The sequence below is a fragment of the Phoca vitulina genome, unplaced genomic scaffold, assembly GCF_004348235.1.
Source record: "Phoca vitulina isolate PV1807 unplaced genomic scaffold, GSC_HSeal_1.0 scaffold35, whole genome shotgun sequence".
In the NCBI taxonomy this organism is placed as follows: Eukaryota; Metazoa; Chordata; class Mammalia; order Carnivora; family Phocidae; genus Phoca; species Phoca vitulina.
This window is the reverse complement of record NW_022589738.1, coordinates 11,504,816-11,524,797: the sequence shown is the minus strand read 5'-3', so window position 1 is coordinate 11,524,797 and position 19,982 is coordinate 11,504,816. Positions and strand designations below refer to the sequence as shown.

Here is a 19,982-nt window from a genome sequence, read left to right as displayed (position 1 = left end):
ACACACACACACCATACAAGATGTTTAGATGGAAGAATTTGAAAACACACAGAGAAAACTTCGGTAGCACTGAGATTCCTGACGATGCTTAATGCATTATTGAAAAACCTATCAGGCCAGATATAAGTTTGTCACATTTTAATATATTTACCAGAAGCTCATTTACGTGCACAGCGGCTCTGGGCAGTAGAAGCCTAAAATATATACACATGGAATTAAATAGAAAATGTGATTATGAACCATCAATTGAGAAGTCTCTAAAACAAACCAGGGATGGTAGTAATTATTTTATTTTAATATGGTATTTTAAAAACATATACATATGCCATTTAACATTTCCAGCAACCCTATGAGGCATGGCCAATTGGGGTATTTGAGTTTTAGGGAGATTCAATGGCTGTCTTAACTTGGTTCCCTGGAAGCTGAGCCTGTGGCTTGTTGACGGACTGCTCTCATGGAAAACCTGTAAGTGAGGGAGGGGAGCAAAAAAGAGCCAAGCAAGGATCCGGTCTCAGGTAAAATCTAGCACCACAAGATGCTCAAACACATGTATTCTGCAGGATTGTACTCCCTCCTCCATCATTTAAAAAAAATGAGATTAAATTGGGGGCACAAAGTAGTCACTCTTCTATAAAAATTCTGAAATCTAGCTGCCCAAATTTTGGTAGTTACTTGGTCATGCCTCACAGTCTAGAAATAATTCTTTTTTTTTTTTAAGATTTTATTTATTTATTTGATGGAGAGAGAGAGAGAGCACAAGCGGGGGAGCAGCAGGGGGAGAGGGAGAAGCAGGCTCCCCACTGAGCAGGGAGCCCGATGAGGGGCTCGATCCCAGGACTCTGGGATCATGACCTGACCCGCAGGCAGGCGCTCAACTGACTGAGCCACCCAGGTGTCCCTGAAAAGGATTCTTTATGGTTTTCTACCATCTGGGCTCTTGATTCCACCCTCTGGGCTCTTGATTCCACCCTCTGAGCATGCTTTCTTTTTTCATGAAAGGTCACACCTATTGACAGCTAAGCAGTCCCGTGAGCCTGCTTCCTGACGGGAGAATTCTGAGAGTCAAAGACCTCCCCTCATTCTGTAATGTTTCTGTCCTCTCAGTCATGCCAGGGATATTTCTGTATGTATAACTTATTAAGAACACTGTGGGTCTCCTGTGAATCTTCTTGGAGTTCACTCCACTAGACAAAAGCCATACCCACAAGTTTTATAGATACGGACTCTTTTCTGTTTGGTTGAGAGGATCTATGAGACACATCCTTAATCTCTTTCAGGGGCCTATTGTATGATTAAAGGGATTCTGAGTCACCATCTTGATTTAAGGAAGGATTTGACAGTCATATCTTTGGCTTCATCTTTAGACTATGTTTTCCTGGCAGTGCCCTGGATTTGATCTTTGTTCATAAGCCATCCAAATATCATTTACACTTTATTATGGCTGAGTGTAACCCCTTTGGCAAATCATTCGCTAGCACTAAATCATCTCGCTCCCACAAATAAATACCTTATGGCTTCCAATAGTACAAAATACCTTTTTCTGGGGCACCTGGGTGGCTCAGTCAGTTAAACATCCAGTTCTTGGTTTTGGCTCAGGTCATGATCTCAGGGTCATGAGATTGAGCCTTGCGTTTGGCTCCACGCTCAGTGTGGAGATTCAGATTCGCTCTCTCCCTCTCCTTCTGCCCCTCCCCCCCTCAAAAAATAAAATAAAATAAAATAAGTTAAAAAATACCTTTTTCTAAACATCCATATCTCTCCAGGATTGTCACTTTTCAAATTCATGTACTGAAGCTGTACCGAGTAGGATAAACCATTGCAGACACATAAGCATAAGGACATATGATTTATGTGTCATAAGAAACTTAAGGGAATTTCTCTCTTTCCTTCCTACATTTGTTGACTACCAATTCTGATTCATATACTAGGTAGACAAGACATATTAGACATGGTTCTCACCACTGAGCTATTTAGAGACATAATTTATCTTCATAGTTTTTTTAAGTCTAGATCTATGCTGTCTCATATGGTAGCTAGTGGCTATTAAAATTAAAATGAAATGAAATAAAAACACTCTGTTCCCCAGTTGTACTAGCCGTATATTTCAAGTGCTTAATTGACCATTTATGGCTAGGAGCTACCCTGTTGGACCGCACAGATATAAAATATTTCCATCATTTCAGAAAGCTTCCTTCAACATCAAAATCTAGGGGAAAAACAGTAAGATCTAATAAAGGTAAGCATTTATCTCTGTTTTAAATATATTTGTATCTCCTCTTCCATACTAAAATGAGTCGAATATCAAGGAGATACTGCATGTTTCTTCAGTAAACATTCTTTTTTTTTTTTTTATAAAGGATCTTTCTGTTTTTTTTTTTAAGATTTATTTGTCAGAGAGAGACAGACAGAGAGACAGAGAGCATAGCAGGGAGAATGGCAGGCAGAGGGAGAAACAGGCTCCCCTCTGAGTGAGGAGCCCCATGTGGGACTCCATCCCAGGACCCTGGGATCATGACCTGAGCCAAAGGCAGACGCTTAACCGACTGAGCCACCCAGGCGTCCCTTCAGTAAACATTCTAACATGCTTTAAAGTAAAGAATGTTGGCTAATTGAACACAATAGTAAAAAAATTTTTAAAAAGAATGCTATGAAACTGTGGTTCTTAATACTTTTTGGATCACAGACCCTTATTAAAAATCTACTGAAAGTTTTATTTTTACTGAAAATAAAAAGTGTATTTATGTACCAAAAGGTACGTGGACTGCCCGCACAAAGCCTTTCCGTTGATCCTCTAGGAGGCCAGGGACTCAGACTAACAATCTCTACTGTAAAGGGAATTTTATTTTGCTATTGACTTTCAGTATAAAATTGATGATGCAGTTTGCTATTTAATATGATGACTTTTGATAATAATAAGAGTATATTTAGAATAATGATGATGAAGGGAAAAACAGAAATTTCCTACAAAACATTACGAATGCAGAGCTGTCTTCAAAATGACTGAAAAATAAACCCAACCCTTTGAGCTAAAAATATAACACAGAACCAGCAAATCTGTCAATTCGGATCATATATCACAATCAATAAAGAAATATATAGTTTTAGCAAATTGGCTACATTTTCATTAGTCTCAAATGCTCCCCCCACCCCAACATGAGAAAATGTTTAGGGTGATGGAAGGAGCATTCTACTAGCCTTCTAAAATCCAAGTTCCTGATGTAATTCTAATACATATAACAGATATTTCTTAAGAGTGATTTGGTGCCTCAATGATACATGGACATTCAGAATGATAGGGTGGGATTCAGTCGACCAGAAGACCCTTATTTGAACTTTGGAGGAGAGGAGTGGCTGTTTCTTTGGAAATCTGTTGAATTACTTGTAACTTGTAACCGCTTAGATTCCCATGAAGTTTCTGCAAGGAGAGCAGAATTATAAATGGAATTGGCTCCAGGTATGGCTGAGGGACAGAATCCTTCATGGCACTGAGTTTCTGATTTCTGAGCCAATGTAGAATTTGTATTTGTGTGGAAGAAGCACTGAAGCATTCTTTCCAAAGAGTGGTAATCCAAACCATATGAGGACTGATTAATGGTTGTCATAATAAAACCTCAATTAACCAGAATTCTAAAGGGATAGACTTTAATAAATCAAGAAGAATGTGTTAGGGAACCTTCCTCTGTCCTCCCCCACCCCCCCTCTTTTTCTTCCTTTCTTTCTTTTCACTGTAACCCTGTGGAACATCCCCAGTACGTCTGAATCTCTTTTACTGCTTATTAAACTTTAGTAAGTAAAATCTGCTGAACAAAAGTTAGTCTTTGGTCTTATGGCATCCTTCAGTATGTCCATTTTGTAGACTGGTTATTTTTTATAGAAGTTGATGTGTGAGTTTAGGCTGAATATAAACTGGACACTTTCAGAGAGGGATGGCTAATACCCATTTAGTTTCTTTTCCCTTCTTTTATCCCCTGTCAGTAATAGGCGGTAAATTTCCCATTCATTTGTGTATCGGTCTGGATACATTCAGTTACAAGTAATAAACAGTGCTATTCACTGAAGCTTAAATGAAAAGGACATTTATTGTTGACCTAACAAGAAGTCTGGAGGTAAGATGTCTGAGCTTGATTTAGTGGCCCAATAAGGTATACCACAGATCCCACATTCTTGTTATCCTTCCACTGTACCATCCTCAGCTGAAAATTTTTAGAAGTCCCAACATTTTATCTCATGGTTGCAAAAGGGCTGCCATGGCTTCGGGCATTCACCCTTACACAATAGCTTCCAAAGCAGGAAGCGAGGAAAGAGGGCAAAAGAGTTTTCTCCTTGGGCAGTTCTCTCTTTTATCAGGGAGAAAATCTTTCTCATATTCCCCATCCCCCTAAATCGGACTTCTTCTTACTTGTCATTGGCCAATCCCGGGTTTCGTGCCTACCCCGGCAATAGTCGTTGGCAGAGGGCGATTTCTGACTTAAAGTCATCGTCGTTCATCTCCTGGGGAAGGGCACATTGCTGCCAAACACAACCTGGGGGTCTTTAGCAAGAAAAAAGAGGAGAATGGCTGCCAGGCCGGCGATCAGCAGCTTTTGGTGCACCCAGATTGGTCTTGCTTTTGGGGGGCCCACTCTTCCCTGGAATACTTGTTCTTGTACCCCGAGACGGTCATTTGCTGTCGGCCTGTCAGTGCTAGGGAGAGCCATACTAGTGGGATGGGAATCTAAGCGGGGCTGAGTTGACCAATGTCCGTGAGCTGCTGCTAATCAAGTGGCTCATCAGGGTAACCTCTGCCAGGATTCTGAATTGAGGTAATCTGCAATGTCTGCCTTGCAGTCTCTGATTTAAGTAAAAGCAGTAGTGAGAATGTTTGTGTCTCCTTCTGGCTCCTTATAAAGACTCTCGTCAGGGTGTAACCTGTTGGTTTCTTCTCTTTGGGCAAACATCGAACGCTTTTCAAGTGACACTTGAGTTGAACTCGTGGTCTTGACTTGAGCTAGTGGTTTAACACACAGAGTTTACCCCTGACACCCCGGGAGGCAGTGAGCAGGGTCAGAGCTCACGGTGGGAGTTATGTGTGCGCAGGTGAGGGGGAGGTGGAGGAAACTCACAAAGCAGAGAATAGAAGCCTGGCTTCTGGCAGCTGGTCCTGCACTTGCTTGTGCGGCAGTCCTTTTAGATGTGTATCAAGGCTTTGGGATGTGAAGACTTGCAATGGTGTGGTATGAACCAGAAATATTAAATACCACAGTCCGCCATGTCTAGTCTTTCACAATTGTTCAGTACGTTTTTGTTGGAAATTTTAAAGTAATGATAGGCTCAATGGAGAAAACTGGAAAAGCAGAGAAAAAAGGGGAAATTTTCACCCTTGAGTTCTGCTCGAGTATGGACGTTTCTGGTATGTTCTTCCAGCCATCTTCCCCATTTCTTTCCTTCTCTCCCTCCTTTCCTCTCTTCCCTTTTTATTTTTTATTTTTTTAAGGATTTTATTTATTTATTTGACAGAGAGAGCGACAGCGAGAGCAGGAACACAAGCAGGGGCTGAGGGAGAGGGAGAAGCAGGCTTCCCGCTGAGCAGGGAGCCCGATGTGGGACTCAGTCCCAGGACCCCAGGATCATGACCTGAGCCAAAGGCAGGCGCTTAACGATTGAGCCACCCAGGCGCCCCAGTAATTCTGTATTCTGTGGGGGGCAAATATTTTCTCCCAGCCTGGCACTTGTCTTTAAATGTTGTTTATGTGTCTCTTATTGCACAGAAGTTTTACCTTTTAGTGTGGTGAAGTGTAGCAATATTTTCCTTTATAGGTTATGGTTTGTACGTTTAATTTAATAGTCTTTCCCTACCTCATGATCATGCAGACATTCTGCATTTTTCCCCAAATTTTTGGCTTTCAAATGTAGGCTCTGGAAATGGTTTTTTGGTATGGTGCAAGATAGGACTCTTATTTTTTTTCTGTATATGCATATCCATTTAATCCTAGCATATTTATTGACCGTTCCCCCCACTGATTAGGAATCCTACCTTATTGTATTCCAAATTTGACATACGTGTGTTAGTATTATAATATTATATATATGTGTATAGTTTTATACTTCATTCTGTATATAGTTTACAGTATCTGCTTTTCTGCATAGCTGTATTTCTTTTTTTTTAAGATTTTATTTATTTTTACTTGAGAGAGAGCGTGAGAGAGAGAGAGCACAAGTCGGGCAGGGGAGAGGCAGAGGGAGAAGCAGGCTCCCTGCTGAGCAGGGAGCCCGACGCGGGGCTTGATCCCAGGACCCTGGGATCATGACCTGAGCCGAAGACACACGCCTAACTGACTGAGCCACCCAGGCGCCCCTGCATAGCTGTATTTCATACATATTTCCCTATTCCAAACTTGATTAGTGGTTATATAATAGCTTGTTGGTAGAGGATAACTTGTTTGCTCATTCCCCTGTGGTCAGATGTTAAATTTTCCCTATAATAAATAATATGTGATGAAAGTGTCTTAGAATGCTGAAGTACCAGCAGAATGGGGCTGTGCACCCCAGGTGCACCTGCCTCTCTACTAGGTCCCTTCCTTTCTCTATGGAGGGTACCCCCCCTTGCAATTACACATCTCGAGTTATTGTTCCATGAGCGAGTGTTGTGGTGGTCTTGGAGATGCCCCAACCAGATCTTCCTTCGAGGAAGGACCAGTGGTCTCCACTGGAGGCAATCCTGGTCTCGGCCAGTCATCAGCTTTCAGCCCCTTCAGAAACTGCCTCTGCTGTCGGGAGTGCGTGGCCCATGTTCACGTCCTTCCAACATGGGCCCTATCCAGTGGCTGATCGAGGCAGGGATAAAGCCTCAGCATTTCCGCCCAACCCGAGAGGCTGTCATTGGGCTGACATCAAAGCTCGACTTCTCCCTCTGTCCAAACCTGCTTCCTTCTTATCCCTTTCACAGGTGTTGATGATCCCTAATAAACCTCCTGTGCCCTGAACTCCATCCCCAAAGCTACTTCCCAAAGAACCCAACCTGTGACAGTTGTCTTCTTTGCTTCAAACCAGGAGTAAGTCCAGAGCCTGTTACTGCCTAGGTAGATTGTATGGAGGCCAGGATGACTCGGGGGAAGAGGGAAGTGCTCTTAATACGAGCTAGATCTCTTGACACTTACTAGGAGATAGGCCATAAGGAGTTGAAGAATCCAGCAGTTCTTAGAGAATTCCAGTTCAGCTCTGAACGTGGAGAGAAATGGGGGCAGGGTGGGAGGGGAGGGACAGCAGATTCTGAAACACTTCTAATATATTCAGAATGTCTTCTAGAAACTAAGATTCTTTGAGTTACATGAATAATAAAGTTTATTTTCCATTGTGAAAGTAATACATGTTTATAGTAGAAAATTTAAATGAGAAAGAAGAAAAACATCCAATTATCATAGGCTCTTCGATGCATTGTTTATTTTGAATTTGATTGTTTTACATTGTTATAAATCACACCATTTGTATAATTTTGCTATAACACATTGTTCACTTAATGTTATAACATAAGCTTTTCCCACACTGTTGTATCTTTTTATAAACATTATTTTTAATGGCTACATTACATTACAATCCAATGAATCCAGTGAATGTACTATGGTTTATTTAACCATAAGATTGACTATTTGGTCTGTTTGTAGTCTTCTGCTATTATAAGTGACATCGCAAAGAAGTCTTTATGTGTAGAAATGTTTTCCGATATTTAATATTCTTTCCTTGGGATAGATTCCCAGAATTGGAATGACTGGATAACAGGGTTTAAACATAGGCTTTTGATTCATGTTCCTAGATTGCTTTCCCGGAGGGTAATACTGGTTTTCTTGTTCACTTTTTGATATTGAGGAAGGAACAGTTTGTGTAACTTTGTACCTGTCCGGGCAGCCCGAGAGCAAGTAAAGAATCCCGGAGCAAAGGAGAACATGGAACTGGGCTTCTCTTTTGGGGAGTCCTTTTTCAAATGGACATGGTCCAGCCTTCATCAGCTTCCAACTTTGAATTTCCATTCTATCTCTCATCCAGAATACATGTGGAGCAGGGACCATTACTCCTTCACTTATCCTGTATGGGGATTTGAAAAACCTCATAGTAGAGAGTGTTCTTGTCCTTGTCTGTTATGCTTGCAGGTCCCTATAGGTAAACATGTGACCAAGATGGTGCCAACTCCATGGTCAGTGATCAGGAAGTCTAGAGGGAAAGATATGATATGTAAATTTAAGACTCCAGTTTTGAAGTTTGGGCCCTGGTACTACTTTAAAGATGAAGAATCTACCACTTACTGGAATCTAATATTTAATATTCTAAAAATGATTCAGTTCCAACTTCCAAATGAGTTTAAATTTTAAAATTAAATATAGACTTTCTCTCTGGGGCTGTGGTTTTCAAGGGTAGCAAGACTCATTAAGAAACTTTACTTGAGCGATGCCTTGGTCAGAGGCTCTAAATAAACATCCAGATTGTTGCTTTTGGCCCTCATTTCCTACAAATGCACCAGAGTAGCTTTGTAGTCCTTTTGTCATTAAGATAAGACATTTGATTTACCTCCTTAGCCTCCACCCAAATTCATCTCACAGGACAGACTGATTTTCAGGTACCACAAATACTCAGGCTGAGTTTTCTTTGACTGCTGGAGAAACCGTAGGCCATGTCTGAGTCACACACATTTTACTGTGTCTCCCCTGGCGTGAGATTCATGGACGCATTGGTGTCTTCCCAGAGTACAGTGGACTTACTGTCCTGAGTCCAGAATTTCAGTTGGCACATGGTGACGCCAAAAATCAGTTGGAGGTGCATTTTGATTGGCTCTAGCAATCTCAGCCCAGCCATGTTCCCTCTGCGAGGTCCCCTGTCCCTTCATGAATGGCCACAGAAGCTTTCACTCTCGGCTCTGCGTTCTAATTGCCCCTCTTGCATGGACTGTGCCAAAGCAATGCTTCGAAATATTCGTCCATATCAGGTGGCTTTTCTTGCTGCAGTTTCTGTTCTTTTTTATTGTAGGATCTGGAGACTCACCGCTAGAAGACGATGAAGTCGGGTATTCACACGCTAGATACAAAGGTGAACGCTTGGCTTGTGTGCTAATGAGGGACCTGCTGGCGCCAGGAGGCCTTTCCTTTTTGCCCTGCAAAGCAGACTATAATAAAGTGACCAGACAACCACCACATTAAAGTGCGAATTTGCCTGTCCAGAAAAAAAAAATATTGAAAATTGAATAAGCTTATGCTCCCATTTAAAAAAAAAAATGAAGAGAAACAAAAGAAAGAAAAAGCATTTGGAATTTTCTGAAGTGCTGTCCTTCAGCAGCCCAGTGGTCATTTTATTCTCCTAAGTTTCTTTACTGTCCTTACCTCTGCAAAGCCAAGCTCTAGCTGATGAAAGTGAAAATCAAGCCATGAATTCTGCCTGATTCACACATTACAGCCAAAATGGTCCAGAGTAAACCACCCAAAGTCAAATCTGGACCCCCGTGCTGCTAATGTACTGAGATGAATGGGGAATGAGAAAACTTGATTTTCATAAGCTCATTTCATTGTGCTCTTTCTGAGTCCAGCTTGGCTCCCGAAATGATTAAGTGTGTTGCCCACTGAAACTTTAATCTCATGATAAAGAACTCCATCTCTACACATTTGCAGCCATCCACCCCCCCCCCCACCAGGTATAAAAAGCCTAATCAAGAAACTTCTATGCAGGCTCAGGTAAGTATGTCCACAAATATTTCTACTGGTGAGTCATTTCTCTGAAGCTTAGGGAACCCTGGGAAAAAAGAAGGTAAATTGAGGTGATTTCTCTCTGAATCCTGGTTCCTTTTGCAGTGGAGGAATAATTTGAAGAAAAATTGGTTAATAAAGTTCTGTTGTGGCACCTTACCCAGGAAATTTGCCCACAACCTAGCAAGAGGATACTGCCCTGCTCTGTTGTGATATGTCTAAGCTGTGGGAGAATCAGGGTAGTACTGGTCAGCCTTTGGTCTCAGAGAGTCCTTCACTGGTTTTCCACAGAAGTAAACAATCTAATATAATGATTAGTTCCTATGTCCAGGTGTATTTCCCACCATATTCCACATTTTCTTATGATTCGTGAATGCAGATACTCATTTCTATACACAACCTCTATATTAAGTGCCTCGGGAATTAACCAATCAAGCAAAGGACAAGCTTGTTAATTAGATGTTTGGGGTAAGGAGGTATTCTGATTCCTCACACTTCTTAATTAATTGAGGGTTTTAAGAAAAGATTTTTATTTATTTACTTGAGAGAGAGAGAGAGCATGAGCAGGGAGGAGGGGCAGAGGGAGAAGGAGAAGCAGACTCCCCGCTGAGTAGGGAGCCCGGTGCGGGGCTCGATCCTGGGACCCCGGGATCATGACCTGAGCTGAAGGCAGATGCTTAACGACTAAGCCACCCAGGCGCCCTAACTGAGGGTTTAAAAAAATTTTTTTTTCTTTGAGTTCCTTGTTGAAAAATCTTCCTAAAACACATGTGTGCACATATGGCCCTTCACCTGTACAATAGAAGTTGTCTGGTGCCTTTAGCTCATTGTTCCTAGTGTTCGTCCTCACCTCACAGCATTGCAGGTGTGGGAGGTAGACCAGATGGCTAAAATATGTGCCTGTCCTAGAGTTTTAAGAAAAAAATCTGTCTTAGGAAATTGTTTTTTTGTCAGTTTTTTAAGTTGTTTTTTTTTGTTTTGTTGTTGTTGTTTTGTGTGTATGTGTGTTTTTGTTTTTGTTTTGTTTTGTTTTAGTAATCTTTACACCCAACCAGGGGCTCGAACTCACAACCCTGAGATCAGAAGTCACACACTCTTCTGACTGAGCCAGCCAGGCGCCCGTTTTTTTTTTTTTTTTTTTTTTAGTTTTAATACTTTAAACGCAAACCATTGTTAATGGGGGGTTTAGCTCTAGCTCCTCAGGCCCCTGCACAGTGTCTGGCACAGAGCACGTACTCAATAAGTGTTCTTGAGTTATAGAAAAGAAGAAAGTGAAATGTAATCAACGTTTATTGTGGCCCCAGAATGTGGCAAGCATCGCTTGTTGATTCTCTTGCATGGAATGCCATCATATGGTCACACTAACTGAGGGAAGGGGGAAGGCATGGGGAGATATATTGTTATTCTTTATGCACCGATGAAGGAACCACAGATTAGAGAGGGTAGGTGACTTGCCCAGAGTCACACAGCTAGCCAACATTGCATTGAGGTCTGAAATCCAGATGTTTTAACTCAACGTCCAGAGTTTGCTAGTGGTTCCTTACTAGTCTGCTGTAAGACACTGTCTATCCCAGGAACTCCAGTTAACTGGGATGCTTACCACTTTGGCCTAGGGGGTTGACAAAGCTTTCCTGAATAATCAATTTAGATTTCTCCCGAAATAAACCCTGTCTTAATGGAAGCCACGTAAGAGCTTTCTTCCGCAAAACCTTTGTTAAACGTTTTGCTCATTCACTTCAACTCATGGTGCTTTGGTGCACTTCCAATTCAAGTCACTCACTAGCATTTTAATTACTGTTACAGAAGGGCTATTAAACCGTCAAAATATCTTCCATAGATTTCTCTTGGAAAGTAATCCAAAAGGAATTCCTTTCGCGAGTAAATGAAAACAAGATTTGTTCCCCACATGTTGACAATGGCACAGCTTTTAGGTGTGCAGTCAGCACTTCTGGGAGGATTTGAGGACTCAGAATATGGGACAAAATGTAATTGCATCAAAGATATTATATCGAAATGGATGAATTTGTGATATATGTATACCTAGGTCATTCTCTACCGGACCTGGCAGCCTTAAATATTTGTCCTGGGTACATTTGTGGAAAAGCCAGCCATAACACGTGTGCTAAAGTGAAGGTATGCTGCTTCCTATTAGCTTCTTTGAAAATCGTGGCCCTCCTGAAAAAAAGTCCAGAAGCTGGAGGATATGAGCATTTTCAACATTTGAGTGAAGGACAGGCCGAGAATTGGACACTCTTCCCGGGTTTACATCAGTGGAGTTGTGATCAGGACACAGAATGCACAAAGGATTTGCCTTCGGCTGGAAGGGTTACGAGAGACTACTCAGTTATCAGTCAGAAGAGGGAGGAAGGAGGCAGGCATGGGTAGGGGGTCGGAAAGGAGTAAGGTAGAGTTTGAATCCTACAACTTTAAAGCTAGATGACACTTTGAAAAGAACTTAATCCACTCCTCTCATTTCTAGACGAGGAATCTGATTCCCTGAAAGATTTCGTGAATTGTCCAGGGTTGCTAAGAGATGATAGAGTTGGACCAGATGCCCCCCAGGGCTTCTGCCTCTGCCTGGTGGTGCATGCGCCATACTCCACTAGCTCAGTACGTTTTCCTCCTCTCTCTCTGTGCCCCCCATGTTCACTCTTCCCTCACCACCCTTTCCCCCACCCCCAGTGGGGGCTTCACTTTCTCTGTCTGGAGAGAGAGGTAGTAAGGGGGACCCAGTCAGCAAGAGGAGGAGGCTGGAGATGGGGAACACAGAAGCCTTGCAGTCTAGAAGGAGAAAAGGACACGCAGGGAAAGTAAGAGGGAATGAGGCAGTGGGGAAGATGATAAAGAGGTAAAATGACAGGTGACTTTTAAGATTTTTTTTAATACCATGGAAGTCCTCTGATGAACTATAAAAAGTGCTTCTCTGAGACCCAAAACAACAGGTGTATATTGGAGTTTCCTTGTAGGTGATCTTTCCTATTACAGTTGGAAAAGAAAGGCGGGGGTGGGGGAGAGAGACATATACCTCACTTCTAGTAGTCACAGAGGCCAGTAGGTTCCAAATCTCAGTTTTGTTTGAGTAGTAGGCATCTGTGGATTTTTCCAGAATTCATCTTAAGATCTTTTGATGATAGAAGAAATATCCACAGCTTGGCACGCTAAGCAAACAGACCCCAAGGGCTTCTCATTTACCCGTGATGTTGAGATCTCCTAGTTTCATGGCTTACCTGGAGCCATCACCAAAGAAAGAAGCAGGGTATTTAAAACTGGTTCAAGAATTCTTTTATACTTAGAAGGAAATAATGGAGACGTGTGTGCTGTTTTGTGCTTTACTTCAGGCTCCAGATTGTTCTCATGTACAACCATTGGCAGAGACAGGGTATGTAAAGTCCAGAGGAACGAAACTCTGTTCAAGGAGGGTCTGTAGGCCTGGGGCAAGCTCCCGCAAGTCTGCGTCCACAGGGTTGAGCTTTGTCAGCTCGAGGCCGAGCCCGCAGGACATGCCTTACACCCTGAGAGGCCAGGGAATGCGTGCTTGAGTCCTGACTTAGGACCCACGCACATGGCAGCAGTCTGCAAACACATTACAGGATCAAAGTGTTAGCCAAAGGAGTTGTGAAAGCACAAAAGTAAAAAAGCAGTCTGTGCACAAGTCCTGGGCATGACCTGGTCTTCGTGGCTGAGAAGCAGTCAGAAACACCCTCAGAAAATTTCTTGGACAGTCAGACGAGGTGTCCTCCTCCTTGGCCACATGATGGCGCGCGCACCCCGCTCACGGACAGCTCAGGTGCGCGAGCGGCGTGAAGAGCCAGGCAGCCGGGGGAGGGGAGCTCCTGTGCGCGGCACCGAGAGCCACTGGCAGGCTTGAGGGAGCTCGGCACTGGTCCCCATATATTGTGCAGTGGGCACCGTGGCAACTTGCCCCCCGGGGAGCTAGCCTTGCCCTAACAATGTTAGGGCTTTCAGCGAGCACCTTGCAAAGGCACCGGGGAGAGGTTTTGATTTATCAGTGTGATCCTAGCTGTGCTCTGGGCAACTACTAGACCAAAATCCAAACACCCCGGAGTTTTGCCATTTGGGAACTTTGCCACATTATCTAAGTGGGGCATAACTGGGGACATCTGAAAAGGGGGTTGCTTCCCTATGGGGAGCAAGTGTTTTGTGATTTTAAGCCAAAATTATATCCCTTGGCAAAATTCTGGACATGGCAGCTTCATTCACATGAACTAAAATAGTAGTATGAGTTTTTACAGAGAATATGCATGCAGATTTGGAAAAACTCTAACCAGTTATTGAGTCCCCTGTCACTACGTACGGATGGTTAGGGTTAGGGTTCACAATGATATCAGTTGCCCTTTGTAGAATTCTGTTACCTCCTTCAGGGAAATACCAAAAGGAACAAGCATTTATTGAATAAGTGCTATGTGCTGGGCACTGTGCTAGGTGCTTGATATGCATTAGTGGGGTTTTTTTTGTCCTTAATAAGAGCCTCTGTGGGTATAGATACGTACTCAGGTATAGATACCGACTCAGGTTAAGTAACTTGCCCAAGATCACACAGTTAGTAATGGAGGAACCCGGATCCATAGTCAGAATACGTCTGACACCTAGTCCTGTGATCATAACCTCCCCACCCAGAGACACCTTAAAGACTCCTTTTTTTCCCCCAAGATTTTATTTATTTATTTGAGAGAGAGAGAGAGAGAGAGAGAGAGAAAACACAAGTGGGGGGGGGGGCAGAGGGAGAGGGGGAAGCAGACTCCCCGCTGAGCAGGGAGCCCAACCTGGGGCTTGATCCCAGGACCCTGGGATCATGACCTGAGCCAAAGGCAGACGCTTAACTGACTGAGCCACCCAGGCGCCCCCACCTTAAAGACTCCTTCAGAGATTCCAAAATCTGGAGTGCAGCCAGCCAGGGACTTGGGAGAATGAGGAGACACATTTTCTAAAGATGTCCTTTCCTATCTCTCCCCTCCTTTGTTTCTGCTACCCGCAGACACCCCGTGGTGCTCCCCCATCAAGGTGAAGTATGGGGATGTGTACTGCAGGGCCCCTCAAGGAGGATACTACAAAACAGCCCTGGGGACCAGGTGCGACATTCGCTGCCGGAAGGGCTATGAGCTGCACGGCTCTTCCCAGCTCGTCTGCCAGTCAAACAAGCGGTGGTCTGACAAGGTCATCTGCAAGCGTGAGTAGCGCAGCCGCAGCCGTGGTGGGGCCTCGGGGCCAATCAGGGCCAAAGTTCTTGTGCTCTGAGATTAGGGCTTTTTTTTTAACTGAACGTTACTTGGTCCCCGATGAGAAAAACTCCCCCTGGTGGGCAGATGCCAGTGGGTTTGTAAGATGTGGTTGGAAGAGTGATGACACAGACCTAACGGTGTGATCGGCAGTTTGGGGAAAGGGGGGCGAGAACAGAGGTCTGTTCAACGAACAGGTTGTGTTTGTTCCGTACGTGCTAGCCCCTGAAAAGGTGCTGGGGATCTAGAAACAAGACACACATCGGCTCTGCCGTCAAGGGTCCCGGAGTAGCAGCAGAGAGCGGGGCAGAGGTGCACATCGTGCCAGCAGCACCAGGAGAGGGAGAAGTCACCGACTCCTGTTCCTAGAGACAGTCTAGAAATGTTCTCCCAAGGGGTGGAGCTTCGGGAGGCAGGGCGAGTCACTGCAGAATGCTCTCCCGGGGAAGCAACTGTGTGTCGGGGAGAAAGAAGTCAGGGGCTGACTTTTAGCTTGAGGAAAAGTCACCTCTCATTTGGGCCCCTGCAAGAGGGCATTGTTGAAGCACCTGTGAGATGGCATTGTTATTGCAAACAGCCCCCATTTATTGAGCACCTGTTGTATGCCAGGCATCTGCCCTGTGTCCAGTTTTTGCCACAAGGCTATTGATAGGGGTGCCGATACTTTATCGTTGGGGAAACTAAGGCACTGCACTGCAGCCATGTGACCCAGCCCGTGCCGACGATGTGCCACGGTGACTGGACCCTTTTGGTGCTTTACCCACATATTCCTGGATGCCCTTTTCCCAATTCTGGTTGTCCATCCCCCAGCCCCTGACTTGCCCCTTGGATCTTCTTCAGAGGGAGAGGAGGCTCTGCTCCTGCGGAGGACTGTTCTCTTTGTGCAGACAGGGAGAGCATCCCCAGTGGGCCCATAGCTGCCCAGGACTGACCGGTGGAGGATTAGGGAAGCCCAACTTCCTTGCCTGGAGGCAGGCCAAACTCCGGTGTCCTTCTGCCCCAGAGCTCCCCTGCGGGGGCAGGCTGAAGCCCCCCTTGCCTGAGATCCCACCTTGCCTGGCTTCCTTCCCTCCCCTGCCCTACCATCTCCACCCCTCCCTGGTCTCCCTTGGGAGCCCTTTCTAACGAAATCACTTGCACACAACTCCACGTCTCAGGGTCTGCTTCTGAGGAACCCAGCCTAAAACGGCGGCTCAGCTGGGATGCCAAGCCAAGCGGGTCTCACAGGGAACAGTGGGCCCCTTCTGTGTGGCATGCGGCCACCGCTTTGTTTCTCTCATTCTGTCCGTCGTCTTTCAATTGACTTGGCACCCGCTGTGTTTTCAGCGTTTCTGGACTCTGAAAGTCTGCGGACAAAAACTAAGAAGTGCTGAGTATCCGGTTTTCTCTTTTTCAGAAAAGCGGTGTCCCACCCTGGCCATGCCGGCGAACGGGGGGTTTAAGTGCGTGGACGGCGCCTACTTTAACTCCCGGTGTGAGTACTACTGCTCTCCAGGGTACACGTTGAAAGGGGAGCGGACGGTCACGTGTATGGACAACAAGGCCTGGAGTGGCCGCCCGGCCTCCTGTGTCGGTAAGAAAATACCAGTCTTGACGGGGCACGACTTTGGGAGGAGCAGGGTGTGTGTGTACAGTGGATTTTTAAAGGAAGCATCAACAGCCCGGATGTAAAGCATAAGCACCCAGCTTTGCTTTCAGAAGCTCTCTTCATCCCTACTCCTCTGGCTTTTAGCCTGGACCTAACATGAGTTTATATCCTGGAGCTGACCTCACAGCCGATGGCTTTTGTCGGAGTTTTGTCTCTTTCCCAAAAGTCCGGTTTGCTACTCAGGCCGCTGCAGACTAGCAGAGGTATTGCTTCCGTCCAGGGATCTGCCCTGTGGCACTGAGCAGTCACTGACATTTGCGGGACCGCCCTGCAGAGAATATCTGTGTGCCTTTCAGCTGACGGACGAGTTCGTTTGTTGTCAGTTGTGATGGTCAGCCAGCGCTCGGTGTGCTAAACAGGGATTTGGAAATGTTACCTGACTCTGGGTTTGTTGAGCAATGGTTCTTTTTTTTTTTTCAATTTTAAATAAATTTTTTTATTGTTATGTTAATCCCCATACATTACATCATCAGTTTTAGATATAGTGTTCCATGATTCATTGTTTGTGCATAACACCCAGTGCCCCATGCAGAACGTGCCCTCCTCAATACCCATCACCAGGCCAACCCATCCTCCCAACCCCCTCCCTTCTAGAACCCTCAGTTTGTTTTTCAGAGTCCATTGTCTCTCATGGTTCCTCTCCCCCTCCGATTTCCCCCCCTTCATTCTTCCCTTCCTGCTACATTCTTCTTCTTTTTTTCTTTCTTAACATATATTGCATTATTTGTTTCAGAGGTACAGATCTGAGATTCAACAGTCTTGCACAATTCACAGCGCTTACCAGAACACATACCCTCCCCAGTGTCCATCACCCAGTCACCCCATCCCTCCCACCCCACCCCCCACTCCAGCAACCCTCAGTTTGTTTCCTGAGATTAAGAATTCCTCATATCAGTGAGGTCATATGATACATGTCTTTCTCTGTTTGACTTATTTCGCTCAGCATAATACCCTCCAGTTCCATCCACATCGTTGCAAAAGGCAAGATCTTATTCCTTTTGATGGCTGCATAGTATTCTATTGTATATATATACCACATCTTCTTTACCATTCATCTGTTGATGGACATCTTGGCTCTTTCCACAGTTTGGCTATTGTGGACATTGCTGCTATAAACATCGGGGTGCACGTAGCCTTTCGGGTCCCTACTTTTGTATCTTTGGGGTAAATACCCAGGAGTGCAATTGCTGGATCATATGGTAGCTCTATTTTCAACTTTTTGAGGAACCTTCAGAAAACTATAAAATACTCATGAAAGAAATTGAGGAAGACACAAAGAAATGGAAAAACGTTCCATGCTCATGGATTGGAAGAACAAATATTGTGAAGATGTCAATCCTACCTAGAGCAATCTACACATTCAATGCAATCCCCATCAAAATACCATCCACTTTCTTCAAAGAAATGGAACAAATAATCCTAAAATTTGTATGGAACCAGAAAAGACCCCGCATAGCCAGAGGAATGTTGAAAAAGAAAAGCAAAGCTGGCGGCATCACAATTCCGGACTTCCAGCTCTACTACAAAGCTGTCATCATCAAGACAGTATGGTACTGGCACAAAAAACAGACACATAGATCAATGGAACAGAATAGAGAGCCCAGAAATGGACCCTCAACTCTATGGTCAACTAATCTTTGACAAAGCAGGAAAGAATGTCCAATGGAAAAAAGACAGTCTCTTCAACAAATGGTGTTGGGAAAATTGGACAGCCACATGCAGAAGAATGAAACTGGACCATTTCCTTACACCACACACAAAAATAGACTCCAAATGGTTGAAAGACCTCAATGTGAGACAGGGGTCCATCAAAATCCTAAAGGAGAACACAGGCAGCAACCTCTTCGACCTCAGCCGCAGCAACTTCTTCCTAGAAACATCGCCAAAGGCAAGGGAAGCAAGGGCAAAAATGAACTACTGGGACTTCATCAAGATAAAAAGCTTTTGCAAAGCAAAGGAAACAGTCAACAAAACCAAAAGACAACCGACAGAATGGGAGAAGATATTTGCAAATGACATATCAGATAAAGGGCTAGTATCCAAAATCTATAAAGAACTCATCAAACTCAACACCAAAAGAACAAAGAATCCAATCAAGAAATGGGCAGAAGACATGAACAGACATTTTTCCAAAGAAGACATCCAAATGGCCAACAGACACATGAAAAAGTGTTCAATATCGCTCGGCATCAGGGAAATCCAAATCAAAACCTCAATGAGATACCACCTCACACCAGTCAGAATGGCTAAAATTAACAAGTCAGGAAATGACAGATGTTGGCGGGGATGCGGAGAAAGGGGAACCCTCCTACACTGTTGGTGGGAATGAGCAATGGTTCTTAAGGTGTGGTCCTGGGAGCCCAGAGCAGTACTTGAGAACTCTTTAGAAATATGAATTCTTGGCCTCACTCCAGATCTGCTGAATCAGAGGCTCTGGGGTGGGGCCCAGTGCTTTGTGCTTTAAGGAGCACCCCCACCCCCACCCCCAGGGCATTCTGAAAGTGCTTAAAGAGAGCAACTGATGGAAGACAGTACTCCTCAAACTTTAAGGTGCATGGAATCACCTGGAAACGTTGGTGAAAATGCAGATTCAGCAGGTCTGGGGTGGGGTCTAGCAATTGGCATTTCCTCAGGCCCTCCAGGGGATTCTGATGCTCTCAAGTTTGAGAACCTGCCTTAGAATATCAAATTTGGGAAGAACTTTAATACCTTCATTCTCAAAAGTGTGCCCTTGGACCAGCAGCATTAGCACCAGCAGGAAGCTTATTAGAAATGTAGCATGTTGTGACCCATCCCAAACCTGGCAGATCAAAATCTACATTTTAATAAGCTCCCCAGGGGATTCCTGTGCCCTTTAAACACTGAGGCAGACTGCTCTAGGACAGTGGTTTTCAACTCTGGCTTCTATTTAAATCTGAATCACTGGGGCCCTGGTATTTTTCCAAAGCTCCCTCCAAGTGGTTGAGAACCACCATCCCAGAGGATCGTTTACTCATAAACTCTTAGAGCTGCCAGGACCCACCCTTCCAGAACATTCTAGGCCCTTCCCCTAGTCTACAGATGAGGCCTGAGAGGTCACCTGACTTATTCAAGGTTGCATAGAACCAAGCCTGTGTCTCCAGGCTCTCAGGCCCAAAGTCCCTGAATCCAGAGACAGCTCTGGCACTGACTAAGCTAAGGCAACTGGCCATAGGAGCCTGGCTGCTATACTTTTGGTATCTGCCCATCCTCCAGAGAACTGGTCAGCTCAGTCTGCTGATGTGCTTTACCCCAAGGACTCCTTCCTGACTGCTCACTGTCTGGGGCATATGCTTCGGGAGTGAGACTGAAATTGGATGCTACCCTCTGGGGGCAGAAGTACAACAGCAACTCCTCTGGCCTCAGTCCCAGGGC

At 44.6% G+C, this 19,982-nt stretch overlaps 1 protein-coding gene across 1 annotated transcript in view; it reads left to right on the top strand.

Annotated features, from left to right (window-relative positions):
• Positions 1 to 19,982, top strand: part of SRPX (sushi repeat containing protein X-linked) — a 112,331-nt gene that overhangs the window by 37,314 nt on the left and 55,035 nt on the right. The window contains exons 2-4 of the mRNA XM_032426463.1: positions 8,995 to 9,054; positions 14,701 to 14,892; positions 16,338 to 16,514. Of these exons, the coding sequence (XP_032282354.1) occupies positions 8,995 to 9,054; positions 14,701 to 14,892; positions 16,338 to 16,514 (429 nt within the window). The remainder of the gene's footprint in view (positions 1 to 8,994; positions 9,055 to 14,700; positions 14,893 to 16,337; positions 16,515 to 19,982) is intronic.